General features: G+C 40.9%; 1 protein-coding gene across 1 annotated transcript in view; it reads left to right on the forward strand.

Moving 5' to 3' along the window:
• NPSR1 (neuropeptide S receptor 1) overlaps positions 1-18,209 on the forward strand; it is a 92,438-nt gene extending 74,229 nt beyond the window's left edge. Inside the window, exons 4-10 of the mRNA XM_054273952.1 lie at positions 173-276; positions 603-696; positions 5,194-5,395; positions 13,943-14,019; positions 14,706-14,795; positions 16,914-17,094; positions 17,218-18,209. Of these exons, the coding sequence (XP_054129927.1) occupies positions 173-276; positions 603-696; positions 5,194-5,395; positions 13,943-14,019; positions 14,706-14,795; positions 16,914-17,094; positions 17,218-17,311 (842 nt within the window). The 3' untranslated portion in view covers positions 17,312-18,209. The remainder of the gene's footprint in view (positions 1-172; positions 277-602; positions 697-5,193; positions 5,396-13,942; positions 14,020-14,705; positions 14,796-16,913; positions 17,095-17,217) is intronic.
• The last annotated feature ends 226 nt before the right edge of the window (positions 18,210-18,435 follow it).

Consider the following 18,435-nt stretch of genomic DNA (forward strand, 5'->3'; position numbering starts at 1 on the left):
GTGTTTTCTGAGGCTTTCCCACCTCCTCTGGCATACTGGGCTGAGGGGTCATGGCTTGACTGCCCCTAGGACTGGGGAGCAGATACATCCCAAGGGTCCTACTTGCCTCTGTGGTTCACCTGAAGTCATGTATTTGCTTCTTCCAATGCTTCTTCACTTAATGTCTTTGTAGATTCATTCACAGGACTCATCAACATAATGACAGACATCATTTGGCGCTACACTGGAGATTTTATGGCCCCTGATATCGTTTGCAGGGTCGTTCGCTACTTCCAGGTACAAAAACCTCCTGCTTTGTGCCCCCATAGCAGTAAACTCTGACAAAAACGCTGTGTTGAAGCTTTTCTAGCAGCAAAAGTGCTAAATGTTGAAAATGTTCATTTAAAGGTCAAACACATTAGAGCATATTAAATATTTTAAATTTTGTGGACAGGAAAAAGGAAAAATACCTGGGTGAATATACAAGGGGGTGAAGGGGTTTCCTTTTCTTTTTTTTTTCCCCCCATTAAGCTTTGAAACATTCCTAGTTCAGAGTTCTCACTGTCATCACCTTCTGCAATAGATGTGTCTCAACTGTTGTCCTGTTATGCTTTCTGCCCCAGGTGGTCCTTCTCTATGCCTCAACTTACGTCCTCGTGTCACTAAGCATAGACCGGTACCACGCCATAGTTTACCCCATGAAGTTCTTGCAAGGAGGTAGGAGAATTTCAGTACCTTGTTCTTGCTGTAGACATTATTGGGTAATTTTTTAGTTCTCAAAATTCTAAACCTTGTTGCTATGAATTATTCATTCCTGCTCTAGCTGCATTTGAACTCTGTTACAGTTTTCCAAAGGACGAAGTAGCTGTGGTTTCAAGATTTATTAAACTCCACTTAGCCCTCAGCAGTTTTTACAAGTATTATGTTGGCAAAGAATGAAATGACATTTTAAAAAGTATAATGGTTTTCATTATATTCCAGCATTTTTAGGATTTAATGGACAAAAGCTATCCCTTGTTCCAGTATCCTGACTGTAGGAGCTGCAACATCTATAATGTCTATTTATTCACATTAAAAAATAACTTGGATGGAGGGTGTACTGAGCATTCACACAATAATTTGATGTTCAAAAGACATAGCATATAAGTTTGGATATCTATTGTTTCTTATCATTTCCTCTGTTTGTTTGGTTTAATTTTTTTTTACAGCACTCGGATATATCCTGGCCTCTTAGCAGTACAGTTTAAAAAAAATTATTTCTTCCCCACAGAGCCAAAGTGGGGTGCTAAGAATGTTGCACTGAGTGAAGAAACAGAAATTGCAGGTGGGGAGGAAGAAGAACAGTTACAAGAGCCATGAGGTCTGGAGGATGTGCTTTAATCAGATGCAAATATCATTCTTGTTTTGGAGCACTGATGGCTTTTGCCAGACGGCTCCATTCAGGGGATCAGATTAATGGTCCTTCCTGGCCTTAAAAACCTGTGAGTCAATCACAGCTCTGACAGTGTGCAGCTTTGGCAGATGTTAAAGTCTGAAAGCTTCAAAAAATTGTGTGAAATTTAGCTTTATATTCCCCAGTGTGTAGATCAACTCTTTCAGCACAGGGAGATGGATATCAAGGTTTTCCCAGCGGGCTTTGGAAGAGGTGGCATTGCTCTACAGCTCCTTCAGGAGGGCTCATCAACCAGGCAGGGTGGGGGCTCATAAACCTGCTGGCTGAGCAGGACAGACCTGCAGGCATTTCTTCTTCATGCATGGCACAGGAAAAGCAGTGCTTGTTAAATTACTGCCTGGGTATAGTAAAGAATTTGATGGGTAATCTTTGAAAAGGGCTTTGAAGTTGAAAAAGAACCCGTGAAAAATCACTTCAAATCTTCATAAAAGCCTTTTTAAAATCCCATTTCCTATACCTAGACCATAAAGGGTTTTTTTGTTTGATTTTTTTTTAAACTGGAGAAAAGCAGATGTTGCCCCAGTTGAGGGTAGCAAAATCATCAGCTGGGTGCAGCTCTGGTCAGGGGAAAAAGGTCACAAGCAGAGAGAACACTGACAAAACCCTTCTGCCTCTTGCAAGGTCTGGCTACACGCTGATGCACAAGCAAAGTCCATGTTCAAAGGAAAAAAGAAGAGAGCTGTAAATCCAAAAGAAGGCTCTAGAGAGGTATATTTTTAACACAGCAACTTTCTGGAATGTACATAAAATAATCACCTTTTGCGCCCAGGTATTCCTTGCAGAGGTGCTGTGTGGGACGCTTTTGAAATGCCCTCTTAGCTATTCTACAGATGGAGAACAAAGAGATTTACAAGTCTTTGTCATTGGTGATGACACAGAGGAACTTCATGAATAGTTCTGAGTCAACCTATGGCAAATTTCTTTGCAAAATGAAACACTCATCCCCCCAAAATCCTTCAATCAAGAAACAAAAGAGTTCTTTCTTCTTATTGATTTGAAAAATTATGTTTCCGTGTAGCCTTGAAATATCATTTTAGAAAAAAAAAAGTCAAACATTCAACTTTGAAAATGTCAAACATTTTTTTTAAAATTGTGATTTAGTTACTAGCCTCAAGTCCTGTTATAAAGTATTTGAGACGAGCTGTTCTTTGCATGGTTTTTAAGAAAACAAACTTCAACAGCTGAATATTTTATACATATCAAATGCATCAATGAGCAGAGAAAGTACAGTATGGGAAAGAAATATGCGTTTCAATCCTAAAGCTTTTACTATGAGACATCTAATTCTACAACCAAAAGGGTATTAAGAAAAAATTGTAAAATAAAGATCAAAAAGAAAAGAAACTGAGAAATTATAGCAGAAAATATTTTATGAATACTTCATCATGTTGGAAAGGTATATGCAAACAGCATGAAAACTAAACAACAGGTGAAAAAAGAACTGCTGAAGAAAATGACAAAACCCAAAAAGGCGTAAACTGATCCCTGTGGGGCTTTGGGCTGGAAACAGTGCTGTCACTGAGATTCTGGATTTAAAACCTAATTTTAAGGTGGCACTCAGTTTATCAAAGGATTGCATAGTATTGACATTCTGGATAGCAGGAAGCAAAGTTCCTTCCAAGAGGTGGACCCCTGTCCCGTATTGCTGGGAGCAGAGAGATGCTCTCAAACCCGTTGTCACAGGGCAGGGGTGGTGGGAGCAGAGCAAAGGGAACAGTCACAAGGAAACTTCTTTTAGGAGAGTCAGAGCTCACAGCTCCCAGTCCAGCCCTGAGATTTAGTCTTGGCCACCACAGTTTGAAAAGCTCTAAAGGAAAATGCTCAGACTGGTTCAATAGAATATTGTATTTCAAAAGTTACTTGTTTGATTTCATTTATAACTGATACAGCTCTAGTTATGTGATTTGCTGGCATTTTGAGCATATTAGAGCAGCTATTAAAAATGCAGCATAGAAAAAGCCCTGCTGGTGAGGCAGAAAATTGACATTATTTCAACAAAACAAAAATCTGCTTGCCTATCAGTGGTCTGTAAAGCCCTTTAGACTAGGAAGGCCAAATTCTACCAAATGCAAGAGACATTTAAAAATAAAAATAAAGGAACATTGCAGGAAAAGTGTTATGAAACACAAAGAAATATCTCTATTGCCCAACCCAAATTACCCAGTTCTGTTCAATATACAGTACAAAAAAAGGGGTTTTTTCCAGCTCTGATCGTTTTTAGTTAGGAAAACACTGAGGCTTGCATGATTGTAATTTAAGTAGTTAGCTCACATTTGAAATATCCTTTCTGTGAGGAAATATTTTGTGAAATTTATTCTTAATATTCCTTTTGCTAAGTTTATTCCCTTATGTTTTGGGAAATTTCACCGTTCTCTTTTGCCTGTACAATATTTATAGCCTTAATCTAACCCTCTCACTTAGGCAGATGTCATCAGAGTTCCCTTAAGCCTTAGATTAGCAAGACCATGCTTTCCTGAACGTGGGTAGCATTTAAAAATGAGCAGGATAACTGAGTATTTGCAACTGATGTTTTATAAAGCATAAAATTACTTTTTGAATGTTTCGCCCACATGCTTTTGTATTGCTCTTTGAGCTTCAAGGAGGAAAGACATTCTTCTTGATATGCATAATTTAAAGTGGTTTTCTATTTCACACACAACCTCGGGTATTTTTTAGGACAATAAAGTATTTGAACACTAAAGCTCCCAGATTAAGAAAAAAAAAATCTGTCCCCATATGTTCCTCTTGCAATCTGGCTGAGGAGGAATAAGTGTCACTGATAATCATGGGTACTCCACAGATAAGCCCTTTTCCCCCACACTTTTCAGCTAGAGCTAACTGGATTTTAGCCAGAAGATGCAGGTTTTTGAAAGTTAAAGCTTTGGAACTTTGTGCTCCCACCCATTTATATTTACGAAATCTTGTGGGTGCCACCAGACAACATTTCATTTCCCACTTGCTTTTCCTCACTTGGCAGTGGCCAGAATACAGAGGATGCAGTAACCCAAACCTGCTGGAGGTTGTGAGGTCCTTTAGCTCCCGTTCTTCGCCATGAAGTCCAGCAGGATCTCCCAGTTCCTGTATTTTGCAGCAGATAAAACAGGGCTGGGCACTTGAGCATTGTCATCTGCACTGTCTTGTGGTTAGCAGTCCACTCCTGGCATGGCATGGGTTCATCAGCAGGAGCTAAATTTGATCCCCACCTTCATACAGAGAAGGGCAGGAGATGCCCAGGCTCTTCAGGCCCATGTTTCTTTGGGTGAGTAAAGTTGCAGATGGAGTTAAAGGCAATCTTGTTCTGATCCTGAGCTGAAGCATTTTCTTTTTCCTCCTAGGAAATGTTTTGCAGTCTTTCTCACTTCAAGGTGCATCACTAGGCCTGCAGTAGGGCAGGTCTGAGGTCCTTCACATCCATAAGTGATGTTCACTTGGTGGCATAGAGCTACCATTTGCATTTCATGTTTCTGACTTGCTGACCCTGACCAGTGCCTTTCTCAGAGTGTTTCAGATTCAACAGGCCCTAAGCATCCTTAAATAAAACTTGCAAAATACAAGCTCTTAATGACATGACAATTTATCATGAGAAAGAGATGAAATCCTTTTTCTCCTTTGAAGTCTTTTCAGCACCGGCCAGCTGCAGGCTAAAATTCCCTTTCTTCACAGAATTTCCTCCTCCTCCCTGCCTTTCTGTCAATAGTGCTGTGAGGGTTCACTCTCACCAACAACCCCACTGACACTGTCTGTTTGACTCTGTTACACAGAAAGGCAGGCAAAAGTGCTCATTGGAGTGGCCTGGAGCCTCTCCTTCCTGTTTTCCATACCCACTCTGATTATTTTTGGGAAACGGCAGCTCTCCAATGGGGAAGTGCAGTGCTGGGCTCTCTGGCCTGATGATTCCTACTGGATCCCCTACATGACAATTGTGGCTTTCCTGGTGTATTTCATTCCTCTGATCATAATCAGGTAAGTCCAAAGCCCAGTCAGCAAATGTGTGGTGAATGCTGTCAAGTGTGCAATCAGCTTAATGCTTTAATTTCTAGTCATTCATTACAATTTCATTTCCATACCTGCTGCATAGCTGTTTTGGTTTTTATCACATAATACAGGGGTCATTGTACTTGCCCTGGGTGTTCTCTGTGTGGTATTAGCAGCCAGAAACATTTTCTCTGAAAAAAGGAACGAATCTCTAAGTGTGTCCACTTATCTCCACAGCTTCGGGCTTGAAAGATATCTTTATAAACCCAGTATGAATATTTATCCATTATTACAAAAGATAATTTTAATAAAAGAACAGGAAACTGCACTTAACACTAATTAAACTAAAATTAACTTGAAGTGCTCTCAAGCTTCACAATACTCGACAAGGATTCCTTCACCAGGATTGGAAAGAAATCTCCAAGTGCTCCAAGTAGTTGTCAATTACTCCTAAAGTATGAACAAATGTACTTGTTCCTGTCTTGTAATAGGAAACCTAAGCTAGGAAACCTAAGCAGATATTTGAGACTGATTTGCCTCAAATCACAAAGGCAATCTGCAGAAACTGTATAAAACTGAGGTCAATCAATATCGCAGACTTAGTGATCAGCCTCCCTCTAGAGCACTGCCATTAGCTGCTGTGCAACAGAAGGTAACTGGCCATGAGGAGCCACCAATGCACAAGAGCAGTCAAAATCAGATGTGGAAGGGGAGTGAGGTTTCCTAACTGCCTCAAAATGCTGCCAAGTGTCAGTGACAGTTCTCAGAGCCATTACTGTTCTTTCTTTCACTAGCAAGGTTACAATTGTATTTCTTGGTGTCCATCTCTTCTTGTCAGCAGCAAGAAAGACTTGCTGGGACTCCTGTTTTCCCTCCATAATTTGGTGCTGCTTGGACTCTGAGAGAAGAACTGTTTTTGCAATGTCCCTTGGATTTATCTCTTGTTCCAGCTGCTTTTCCAACGAGTGATGAGCCATGAGTGTCCCTTAGCTTCCTGCTCATTAATGCCTGGGTGAGAGTGGGGTGGGCAGAGACTGATCTCTTCTAGATGATGACAGGAGTGACTACATAACCTTGAAGTTTATTACTGTTTTATCACAGAGATTAATTTTGGCAGCTTTTAGTGGTAACTAGTTTATCTTTGATAGAATCAAAACCATGTGGTGCTTGAACTCATCTAGCTGACTTTTGGATACAGATTCAAAATGGACCAGCGTTGCTCCCTAGAGAGAAGGGATGATTTTTACACATGGCTCATAACATGTCAGTTCACTAAACCTTCCATTTTTTGTGCCAGATTGCATAGATATAACCAAAAAAATCAAGAAAGTTCTCCTTAAAGAAAAGTTTGAGAAGAAAGGAAAAACTACTCCCAAGTTATCCTTCCTGGGTGGGATAATTTCTCTGCATGTTTTCCTGTCTCTGAAAGCCAGCCAAGTTTTCAATATGCAGAAAAAATATTCTTGGGAATATGTAAATAAAAATGTGGGTAGATCTGCAGCCCAGCAGTAGCAGCAAAAACAATAAACATACACTGCACAGACAAAAAGCAATTTAACATGAAAAGAAATGGCACCAGAAAATTTTGAGGCTGGCTGTTACTGTGAAACGGGTTCTTTTATGAGCTTTCTCAAATAGGCAGCAGTTGGGAAATTCTAGCCAGCATCTTAAGTGTTTCAGGAAAAAAGACCCCACAGCCTGCCCAGTTACCAGTCATTCCACAGGTGTGTGAAACATCTCTTTCACACTCTAACATACACATAGATTTGCATGGTTTCTGTTACAGACCAGCCACTCCTTTTACACGCCATCTATACTTGTTTGGCAAGAAAAGGCAAGCTACAGAGCAATAAATATTTCAGAGCTGCTGACATTATGCTCCCCTCCTCCCTGCCAAAGAAAGATATTCAAACCAGATCAGCTCTGTGACTTGCTTTACAGTAAATCCCCAGAAGCAAGAAGGTGATGAAGACATGAGGGGAAGGAGAAAGGCAGTGAAACTGGCATTTCATGAGATTGTCCTGACATCTGACACATGAATAAAACATCCTAAATTTTTTGTGGCTTTAACCTTAAGCAACATTCACACAAGAAGTTTATGGCAGGACAGGAGCTAAAACCACTGGTTTTGGAGCCAGGGGCAGCACAGTGTCCATCACCTGCCCAGAAACGTTCCTGGTTTCAGTGTTTTTTAACACAAATGCTCCTGTGTCCTTGCCAGCAGAAAAAAGACTTTTGACAGGTCCAAAGTGGTGTCTGGCACTGGAAGGAAGGAAGGGGAGTGGTGCAGAGAAGGATTTATTTTGTGCTTATTTATTTCTAGCTGTCAGTGATACTATTTTCTTCAGAACAGAGAGGATTGTCTAAAACCACAGAAAAAGAGGATTAGCTACAGGGCAAGGTCAGCAGAGACATTATGAAAAAATGCCATGCAATTTGGAAGGAAATGGCTATTTTTTAGAACACTTTTTTAAGTCTCAAGCATAAAAGTGAAGGTTGCAGCTTCCCAGCCGATGTATCTGTAAAACATCTGGCAACATAGCCTGAAGGTGTGACATCTATTCCTTTAAAAATCATTGGCAGTCCCGAGTTTAAAGCTAATCCACCTGATGTGGCTGCAGCATACAAATACTCTGGTAAGCAGTTTGTGGCTCAAGAACAGCAGGAATGGCTGCTAATACCCCCTGGGACTCAGTTTCTCTGTAAAAGTTTTATTCCATCCAATACTTTCAGATGCACAGGAGGTTTGATGATAAATGAGATGCTATTTCATAAGGGTGAGAGGAATCACATATGTTCCAGTTGTGTGTTACTCTGACAAGAGATTACTTATAAAATGAAAGGTGTTATTTAATAAATTTAGGAAGGCTTTTTTTTTTTTAATTTGATGACCTTTAGTTGAAGATGTTACTTAAAAAAAGCCACAACATAAAACGGAGAGAAGATCCATAAATGTGTGACTGAAAGGTCAAGGATCAGTAGAAGAAGCCATGAATACATATAAGCCAGAAGCTAAGTCATACACCACACTTAGTGAGGCAGCAAGGCAGGGTGCACACAAAGAAAAAAAATTAAACATTTTCTGCAAGAATTCATATTGTTTGCACAGCTACTTTATTTTCTCTGCTGAAGCACTCTGATTTAGCCGCATGGCAGGTGTCTGATGCAATGTGGGACACTGGCTGCCAGAGTTAATTCTTAATTAGTTCTGCTGCCTGAATCTGCTGAAAACCTAACCTCTAGAGCAAAGCAGTTCACTGATGACAGCACTTTTTCTGGTGCTGTTCATCTGAAGTGCATACAAAGGATAAAATCTTACTTTTCAGGTGCAGGACTTAATTCCACACTAGATATGCTGCTTTGGCTGAGCTGTTTTCACTTGTTACAGTTCAGACACCATCATCTTTTAAGCTTCTCTCATCCAGCTCTCAGCTCTCTCTGTAGAGCTGATCTCACGTGTTCCTGACAGCCTTCAACTAACTCACAGGAGTTGTGTTATTCATAACTCTGCAGCCCATGGAATGAATTATTTAGCTGATAACCTTATGCTCACCATGGAAAACCCTTCCACTGACAAGCTAAACCCCCAGATGTGGTGTGAGCAAACTCTACAGATTCCAAGCCAAAACATGAACCAGAAGAACACAGCACTCTTTCCCCCTCACCCCCTGCTTTTTTAAAAATGTATGTATAGAAAGGTAATTTATGGAGAAAACTGCAACAACCTGAAAGACCTTAATACTTATGAGGTTTATTCCTACAACTTCTTCACAACTAGAGAATCAGCAATCAGTTACCAAAAAGCTTGTGGTTTTTCAGCAAGTTTTTTTATCTGATTACAATACCAATGAACAAGACCTCAATAAAGAAAAGAAAATGAAAAGCCAATGAAAAATACCACACTTGGTATTTTTAACCCAAGTGTGTGGATATCTTTGAGAGCTGAAAAAAGTGGAGAATATTTGTTCTTTTCATATTAAAACTTCCCTTGTCCCCACTGCCTCAGTGTTGTACAAGAAGAACAACAGATCCTGAGTCAGGCATTTCTATACAATGCTTAAAAATTTGGCCTGTTCCCTCTTATTTACATTATTCTACCACTTCTTCTGCAGTTGATATTATCAACCTATGAAACCACAGAAGATTCAAAAAAATTAATTAGGGAACCTGCAGTAATTAGCTCTCTCCTCTTCTGGGACAAGTGTCATCAGCTATAACCAAAGCCTTTTCTCCTATTCCGAAACACACCAAGCAAAGCTGAAATGGTATCTGTGATTGTTGAAAACCTCTGGGACACTGTTGAACAGAGGTTAAATGTGGCTCAAATCAAGATTACACACTGCTCTCCTGCAAATATTTGCACCTGGGCCCCTCAGAACCTGCGATGGGGAAACAGAAGAGCTACTGTGTTTCTAGTCTGCATTGCTACTCTGTGCCAAAACATAATTATGTTCTGGCACTCGAGTATCCAGAAATTCAGAGTTTTTTAGCTGTTATTTATGATTGCTAAATATATTTTTTATATTTTAAAATTATAAATATGATACGTAGACATTTACCTAATATAATTGCAAACTCATGTTTTAAAAAAAAAATGCTAAAACTCCTCTTGAAGCACAGAGGAAAAAGATATCCATCTGCTGTTTAAAATCTGAACTCCAAAGAGAGCATTTGCTTTGGAGCAGCTGAAAAATAATTAGAAGAGAAAAAAACCAAAATCAGCTAAAAGGAAAAATATGGAATTAAACCTAAGGCATTGTAATGAAATAAAAAATAGATTAAACAAAAGGTATTTCTCTGGATTAAATCAAATAAAAGGACTGGAAATGCCATTAATAAAAATACCAAAGGTCATTTTTTGAACTTGATTCAGTGAGGCTATTCTCTTTTGCTTGCAATTTCCATTTCTAAATAAAAACCCTGGATCTTGCACACATGTTCTAGTATCTGTCCATCTCTTCACTTACCCATTACATGTGACTACAATGGTTTGTTCAGATGAGGTTACTTTTCTCTTCAGACAAATAGTGCTGTAAATTAGCTGCCATAAAACAAAGCAGCCACATCACTTTGCACAAATAAAGTATAGGGAACAATAGGCAATACTGGATGATAAATAGAAGTAATTAACAGGGAGCTTAAGTGCACTTTTGCCATGGTAAAGGGTCATTTTACTAGAAAATACTGAGGCTGTGTGGGACGCCCTCATAGTGCAATTATTTATTTCCAAAAAATCTACATTTAAAGAGTGGGCAGATCAATAACATTTAGGATTGTTAATATCAGCACATAGCTTTACCAGAAGACATTTTATTAACAAAAAAAAAAAAAACAAAACAAAACAAAAAAACCAAAAAAACTGGTCTATGAATTAAAAATACAGATGGGGTGTGATTATTCACAGTTGCATTTGTATGACTAACCATAAGTTACATATTTACATGGATAAAAAATGCTGTAATTACCAATGAGGCATATTGAACAACATCATTAACTAATAGCAGGCTATGATGGACATGCCTCTTAACCTTTTAAAATTTGGATCAAGTTTTTGGAGATGCAAAGAATTTAATTTCTGAGATACCCCCATAATGTGAGCCATATTTTTGTATTTTTCTCCCACCTCTCAAGATACCCATTTTATTAGGGTTAGAAAAATCATCACAGCATGTCCTTTCTATCCTGTGGTCTTCAAAGCCTGAGCAGCCACTTTTCAGAATGGCTTGGATGAATTTTCCATCCAGGCTTGACTTTTCCACCTTAGTACCTTTTCATTAGTCTCTCACCTACAGCCTGGGCTGGAAGATCAGTGTGCTGTGCACTTACAGACACAAAGAACCCTGACAACACCTGGGCCTCAAGAGCTGCACATCACATCTCCCTGTGCTTTCGGGGGAGACAAGGGCCAGCAGCATGCAGGCCTGTTGCATGGGTTAAAAAAAGAGCTTTGTGGCAGTGTGTGCCACAGGCTTTTACATCTTGGCAGTGAGGGCTGAGCAGTTCAGAGTCCAGACGAAGGGAGCAGAAATCAGGATATGGTTGGAATAGTGCAGACTATTTCCAAACACTCCTCTGAATACCAGTTTGTCATCTGTTCCCTGCTACTCTTTGCTCATCTGCCACTTCATTTTTCAAGTGAGAATTTCTTTGAGATTTGACCAACCTCTGGATCCTCCTCCAGCTGCCTTTTACAAGAAAGAAAGCTACAAATGTATTCTGAAAAAAGCTGATTTTCCCTCGTAAGAAAAATACTTCTCTTCCATAAGAGCCCTCTTTTTACTTTTGTGGCTTTGAAACACACATGCAGTTGCCTGTTATGATCCTATGCTTTGGGAAACTTGTTTCTGGAAAGTCCAATTTCTCAGCTCCATGTCAACATTGCTGGGGAAAAAAATAAAGAAAAGGGTCAGGCATTAATACAAATTAGAGTCCCAGGGAGGTCAAATTATAAATGAATAACTGTGCCTGGCATAAGAACTGCTCAGAAGTCTACCTAGCATGTAAACTTCCCTGACACCCACCCTGAGCAGCTTTACACCACCTCTGGTCCACTCTTGATAAGGAAGGCTCCATTGGCTTCAGCTACAGAGAAAAGAAACATGAACAGAAGCAAAAACACCGACACAGATCCACTATGCTGGCAGCATTTTGTGAAGCTGCTGAATGAAAACAAGAATTCAGCTTTCCTCTGGAGCTCTAAAAATTAAGGATTCAAATGAATCAGCATGTAATCTCATTGGTGAAATGCCAGTGAGAAGACAGATGATGTAACTCTATCTGGCAAGAGACATGCCCCTACCAGACTGCAGCCAAGAGGGCAGAAATTCTGGGGTCAAGGCAAAGCAAGTGAGGAGCCTGGCCTCATAATTCAGTCCTTATGGCATTTGGCTGAAAGTAAGGATATTTTGGCTACAGAGTTAGACTCCTTTGTCCTGATGCTTAAGAAACTCTGAATCTTTCCTGCTGGACAAAGGAAAATCTGCATTAGAAGGGACATTGTCTCAGCTGCAAATAAAGAGGTCAGGCTAGAGGCAGCAGGCTAGGAAGAAAATAGAAACAGGACTTTTAAGAGTGAGCCGGTAAAATTTCTGAGATGACAACAATTATCATTATAATACATTCTGATTCATTGGAACAATCAAAGGAGAAATGTACATGAATTTTCCACCATTGTCTGTAAAAAGTACAAAGAAACTCTCGAGTTTCAAGTGCATGAGCTGTTAAATAAACAGGTTCTTGAGAAGCCAGGAGATAAAAGGAAAATGTTCAAATCAGCTGGGAGCCAAGCTGGACTTTTGAAGGGATTAAGGGGAGCAAGCTGTAGTCCAAGCTGTAGGCAGATGTGAGCAAACCCCTCACTGGGCAGGGACGCTGCTGCTTCTCTGCACACCCAGACTGCACCTTGAATTTACAGCTCTCACCTACTGAGCCTGGAAACCAGATGGCTCAGACTTCCACAGAAAGGGAAACCTCCAAACCTTCATCATTTTCTGAGCACAAATTCTGCCTTTGCAAGCATTTGAAGGTGGTGTAGGAAAGGCTCATATATTAGCCTAATAAGGAAAGGACTAATAAGTGTAATGCCTCTTCTGATAACAAAAATAAGCCATATAACAGTAAGACACGTTTTTGCCTCTATAAAACACCCTGAAATTATGTCCTTTGTTGCACCTATTTCACATAAGGACCACTAAGGTTTATGACAATTAATATCCTCAAGCAGGAGGTGGTTTAAACAGCTCTTCATCTTGAAGGAATAATTTTTATCTATTCTATATTGTCAGTAGAAGTCCAGATTGGCTATTGCACAGGGAAACTCCATAACTATGCAAGGTCACTGTATACTAAGACACCTTTCATCTTTCCTATTGAAAGTATATAAACCTCTCTAAATATGCAAATTGTGGTGGATCTGATTTTGAATCATCTAACTCTTCCCATTTATCTGACACTTCATTTCTCCTTGATTTCCACCACAGGACACTGAGATCCAAAACTGAGCACTGCTGTATTTATTTGCATTTCTCATGGATCTTGCCCTTATCTAATTCCCCAGGGCGAAATTTTATTCACCAGCTTCATATCCAAAAAGCAACAGCAAAATTGAAGTGTACATACAGCAAAACAGGTCCCTCCCTTCCTTCCCTCATCAGAGCTAGTGCTGCAGGGCTGATACTCAGATGGATTTGGCATTGGCTGGCTCAAAATCACCAATGAGCTCTTGCCTGAAAGATTTTTTGCTGAATCACTACATTCCTCTGAGCCTCAGATTTGACATCTACGAAGCCAGGACAACCATATGGACTTCCATGGTGAAAAGTCTTCACTTTTCAGTACAGAAAAGTACTCTGGGAGAGTCATATCATAATTATTATTATTATTGTCATTTACTATTTATTTCATATTTATTCCTATGAAGTTCTACCACCTCTGTGAACTCCTTATACATGGACAAGTATATTCTTAGAGCACAAATGGCTGGGATGTCTGTTAAATTTATTGTGCCTAATACCAGCAACTTTTCCCCTTCTGCAGTGTCATATACTCAATTGTGATTCGAACCATCTGGATGAAGAGCAAAGCTCAGGCTGTCATCCTATCCAGCTGTCCTGGTGAGTCTCAGCATACCTGTGACTCCAGCTTTGTGATTCAATTCCAGCTGATCCTCACAAATCTGGGAGTGCTTGTACATGCACGTGTCATGGTGGGCCCCTATCGCTGTGGTGGGAATGGGGTTTCTGTATTTGTTCATTCAAAACTCATTTCTACATTACTTACCTTCTTCCCTTTGACACTAAAATCTCTTTAGAGGCATAATAGGAAACATCTGTGAGAAAATGAATAAAAAATAAAATCTACTTGTTCTAGAAGTTAGAGTTCCTATTCCTAGAACTTTGTCCATTTCCAGAATAGATTTTTTCTAGCATATACTTGGCAACACTTTTTCTGTGTCTTCACATGTACTTGCAAGTCTAAATTTTGCTCAAGATCAGAAATTCCTGGCCACAGAAAGCTAGAAAATGATTGGAGTATTCCATCCCAAGACTACACATTCCTCAAGCAGATCTCTTTGAGGATCTACTCTGCTTACTTTTTCCTTTTTTATTTTGGGCGGCTCAGGTTTTGATTGTCCAACTTGCGCAGATTTGCACATGTCCAAATTTCAGGAACTACTGAGGTCCTAAGTGACACCAGGGAAAGATGAGATTGTGTTTTCCTGTCCTGCCTGCCAAGGTGCACACTGACACATCCACACACCAGTCTTGTTCTTTCACCAGCTGAACTGTTCTTTTCCCAGGTGGCAAAACCTCCCGTGGCTACAGCAGCCGTGGGTTCATATCCAGGGCCAAGGTGAAGGCGATCAAGTACAGCATTGTAATTATCCTTGGTAAGTGAAAAGCCCCAGAGCTGGGAGCTAGGGAGGAAGCTGACATTAGGAAGCTGCTTTTCCTCTGTCATCAGCAGACAAAGTGGATGGCTTGGAGAAGGAGCTTTACTCAGACACCTGACTTGCCTTCTGATCCTGTCCTTCCCCTCTTTTCTGGCTGATATATTTCCATTTTAGGTACCTGACATAACCCTTGAATAAAATTAGATGCACAGCCCCTCGTGTACATAAAGAAAGTGAAGAGACAATGTCTAAAAGGAAGAAAGGAAGAGGACATCTCTTTCCTATCCAGACGGCCAAAAGATTTGGCAATTGAGTAGTCTTTTAGGCTTAGAGACACACTATATGGCCTGTGAGCTGCTGGGGTGGTGCAAGGGAGAGAAGAAAGGTGAGATGTGCAGCAATTGTATTTAATGTCACAGGTGTGTTGCCTGCCAAGATGGAAAGAAGGAGCTCTCCTTTCCCAACTGGGCAGCAGATGACTTAGTGCAGGTGTTCTCTGTCTCCCAGGGAAATTACATTATTCTGATGCAATTAGGAGGCTGATATTCTATCTCAATAAATAAAGGCAGCATCACACAGAGCTTATGATTAGCTGCCAGAGACATGCAGGAAAGGAACTAAAGCTGTTTACTCCCAAGGGCTGACAGTCATCCCTTGACACTGAAAAAGAGATTGCTTCTCTTTCCAACAATGTGCAAAATTCAGATTGGAGAATATTGTGATAACAGCCACTTGAGTAGCTTAGCTCACTGTCTAGAGGCAGCATCTGCAGACATGAGAGAGGCCAGTGTGATTCATATTTTCCATAGGCCCAAGAACAGCGTCTCTGCATCTGAACTTTTCTGCATGGCAATCAGAGAAAGCTTTTGGCAGACACAACTACTACTGCAAGGCCATCAGGTGTTGAGAACTCACATGGATGCTCAAGTATTTCAACAGACCTTGATAATATTAAGCACCCAGCATCTCTTGATGTGCAAACAGATTGACACCTAACATCCATGGATTTTTTCAAAGCCACTTAAAGTTCTGCATAGTGAGTGCTATGATCCACACTCTGGCACTGTGTATTGCTATTTTGCATGTATCTATGCACAGACACCTCCTGTTTGGTTGTTCTAAAAACAGGAGGGGAGCTTACCTCTTCCTTGTACTTTTAGTGAGCCCTCAGCTGACTGCCAGCGAAGAAATTCTGATTAATGAGACAAGGAAACAGGCACAGGTTTACTCTGCTGTCTCCTCTGAATCAGGATGTCATCATGTGTCTGATTTCACAATTACCTGTATGTTTTCAACCCAGGTACTTATAGCTTAGTTGAGTGAACTACCTGTCCCAGCATTTCTATGCAAATCCTGAATCAAAGGCCTTTGTGAGAAGAGATGGCACAGAAATTTGTGTGAGACAGATTTATTTCCTATGCCTGCAAATAAAGATAGATCCATGGCTAACAATTTTTTTTCCCCTGTCACTCTGAACCAAAGCAGAGGCTATGAGCAGACAGTCCTCTCTTCCCGTCCTCAAATTCATCTCTCAAATGGCAGTACAGGAAACCAGGAGAATCTCCCTACACACTCCACGTACACAGCGTTTCCATCCAGCATGCCGAGTGGCATGTTGGTTTGCCATAATGCAGTGTGAAAGGGTGTCACTCCTTGCTCCTGGGTGTCTGAGAACCTTATTTTAATAGGTGGCTGTGACAGGCAGCGCTGTCACGGAGCAGCACTTTGGCTGTGTGTACATTTAGATTGGCTGCTCACTCCGGGGACCATTAAAAGAGCACTTCACTATAACTGATGATGCTTTAACTGGCTACCTATTTACCCTTTATGTGTTGTGTAGTGTTCAGAAGTGTCTCAATATGTCTAGAGGGAGCACTCTAAACACTTAGAGAAACACACGTAATATTTTTTAAAGGCATTAAAATAAAAATAAAGACCAATAAAAGCACAATCTAATAAGTATTCTCTTAAATAAGATCCTGAATGGGGAGAGGGGTTTTTTTGCATGAACAAATATTTATGTGTTATGACAGTTGTTCCATGAGTGTGTAATTACTTCCCTAAATTGCTAAACTATCCAGTGTCAAGCTCTTCCTCTCTCTGTCTCGTCTGCAGCATTTATTCTCTGTTGGAGCCCTTACTTTCTGTTTGATATCCTGGACAACTTCAACATACTGCCTGAGACCAAAGAGCGCTTCTACGCATCTGTGATTATTCAGAACCTGCCAGCCCTGAACAGTGCTGTCAACCCCCTCATCTACTGCTTCTTCAGCAACAGCCTCTGCCCCCCTTCCGAGTATTGCTCCTTTACTGTCACTCTGACTACCCCTAAGAAGGGAGGGAACACATAAACACAGTCCTTAAACTGATTAACTGTTTTTGACTCCTTTAATTCTGACCATTCTTTATTTTTTTGTAGGGAAAGAAGAACTCAAAGGCTGGGGGGGACTTTGCGGGAAAGGAGCGATGGAGGGCAGGAGATGCAGGTCCTGTCGAAACCAGAATACATCTAGCACTGACAGTGTTCTGCAAAGCCACACTGGCACCTGTACAGAGGAAAACAGAGGTCCCCCACAAGCCCTGTGCACGATGAAATGGACGGACAATTCCTGGCAAGAGCCTGCACCTTGTGCTCCTGTGCACCTTACAGCACGCGTTTTGGGTGGGCACTGCAGCCTCAGCAATTGCACACTGCCAGTGCCAAGCTCACTATGATAGGTTTGCATGCCTCTGTTGTGGGGTTTCATCTTGACCCTCTGTTTAAAGCAAGCTGTAATCTATGTGCTCCAAACAGAAAAAAAAAAATGTAAATGGTGTCTAGTCAGAGTCTTCTCTATTTTTCAGGAGTCACTAAAAGCCATCTACTACACCATCTGGCTCTTATAACCAATAGAGTGTTTACAAGCAATTACAGAGCAAGGACCCCAGCTGAAATGAAAACACAGCACTTTTCCAATGAGAAAACACCATTGTCACTCTGTGTAATTATATCTGGGTTTCATATGGAGCAACTTACAAAATTATAGCCAGAGAAGTGGGGAATGGATGGCTGGGATACTGCCTGCCACATCACCAGGCCCAGCCTCTCAGATCACACCAGCAGCACTGTCCCTGTACCTCTTCATCCCCTTCCAGCGTGTTATTTCCCTGCTGTCCTACCTTTGCACATCAGTGGCACCCCATTGTCCCAGCAGGACTCACACATGACACATCTGGACAGCCATTTATTTCTGGGATAATGGTGAATGGTTCAACAGCCCTCCCCAGAACACATGGTGCACCCCACATGCAGATCCTTCCACACTTCTGTGGCAAAGGCCCTGAGCAGCTTCTTCAGGATCCTATGGGAGCTGCCATGCAGGGCACTTGGCCAGAGCAGATCTTCCTCACCACCCACATGGCAGCACTTCCCTATCCCATTCCACTGTAAATCACCCCTGTCACTTAAATCATGCAGGGAACCACACACATCTTTGCACAAACTCAGAGCTGGAAAAAGACCCAAGCAAAACCACAAAACTCGAATTACATTTAGAAAAAATAATCTGTTGATGGTCCAGTCTTGTGAACTCATTATAGATTTCACTGAGGACCAATGCTCAGGCCGAACTTTGCTACTGAGCGCCCAAGCACCTGG

This window comes from Melozone crissalis, unplaced genomic scaffold (genome assembly GCF_028551555.1).
Source record: "Melozone crissalis strain CALT ecotype California unplaced genomic scaffold, PUWL_Pcris_2 ptg000016l_1, whole genome shotgun sequence".
Taxonomy (NCBI): domain Eukaryota; kingdom Metazoa; phylum Chordata; class Aves; order Passeriformes; family Passerellidae; genus Melozone; species Melozone crissalis.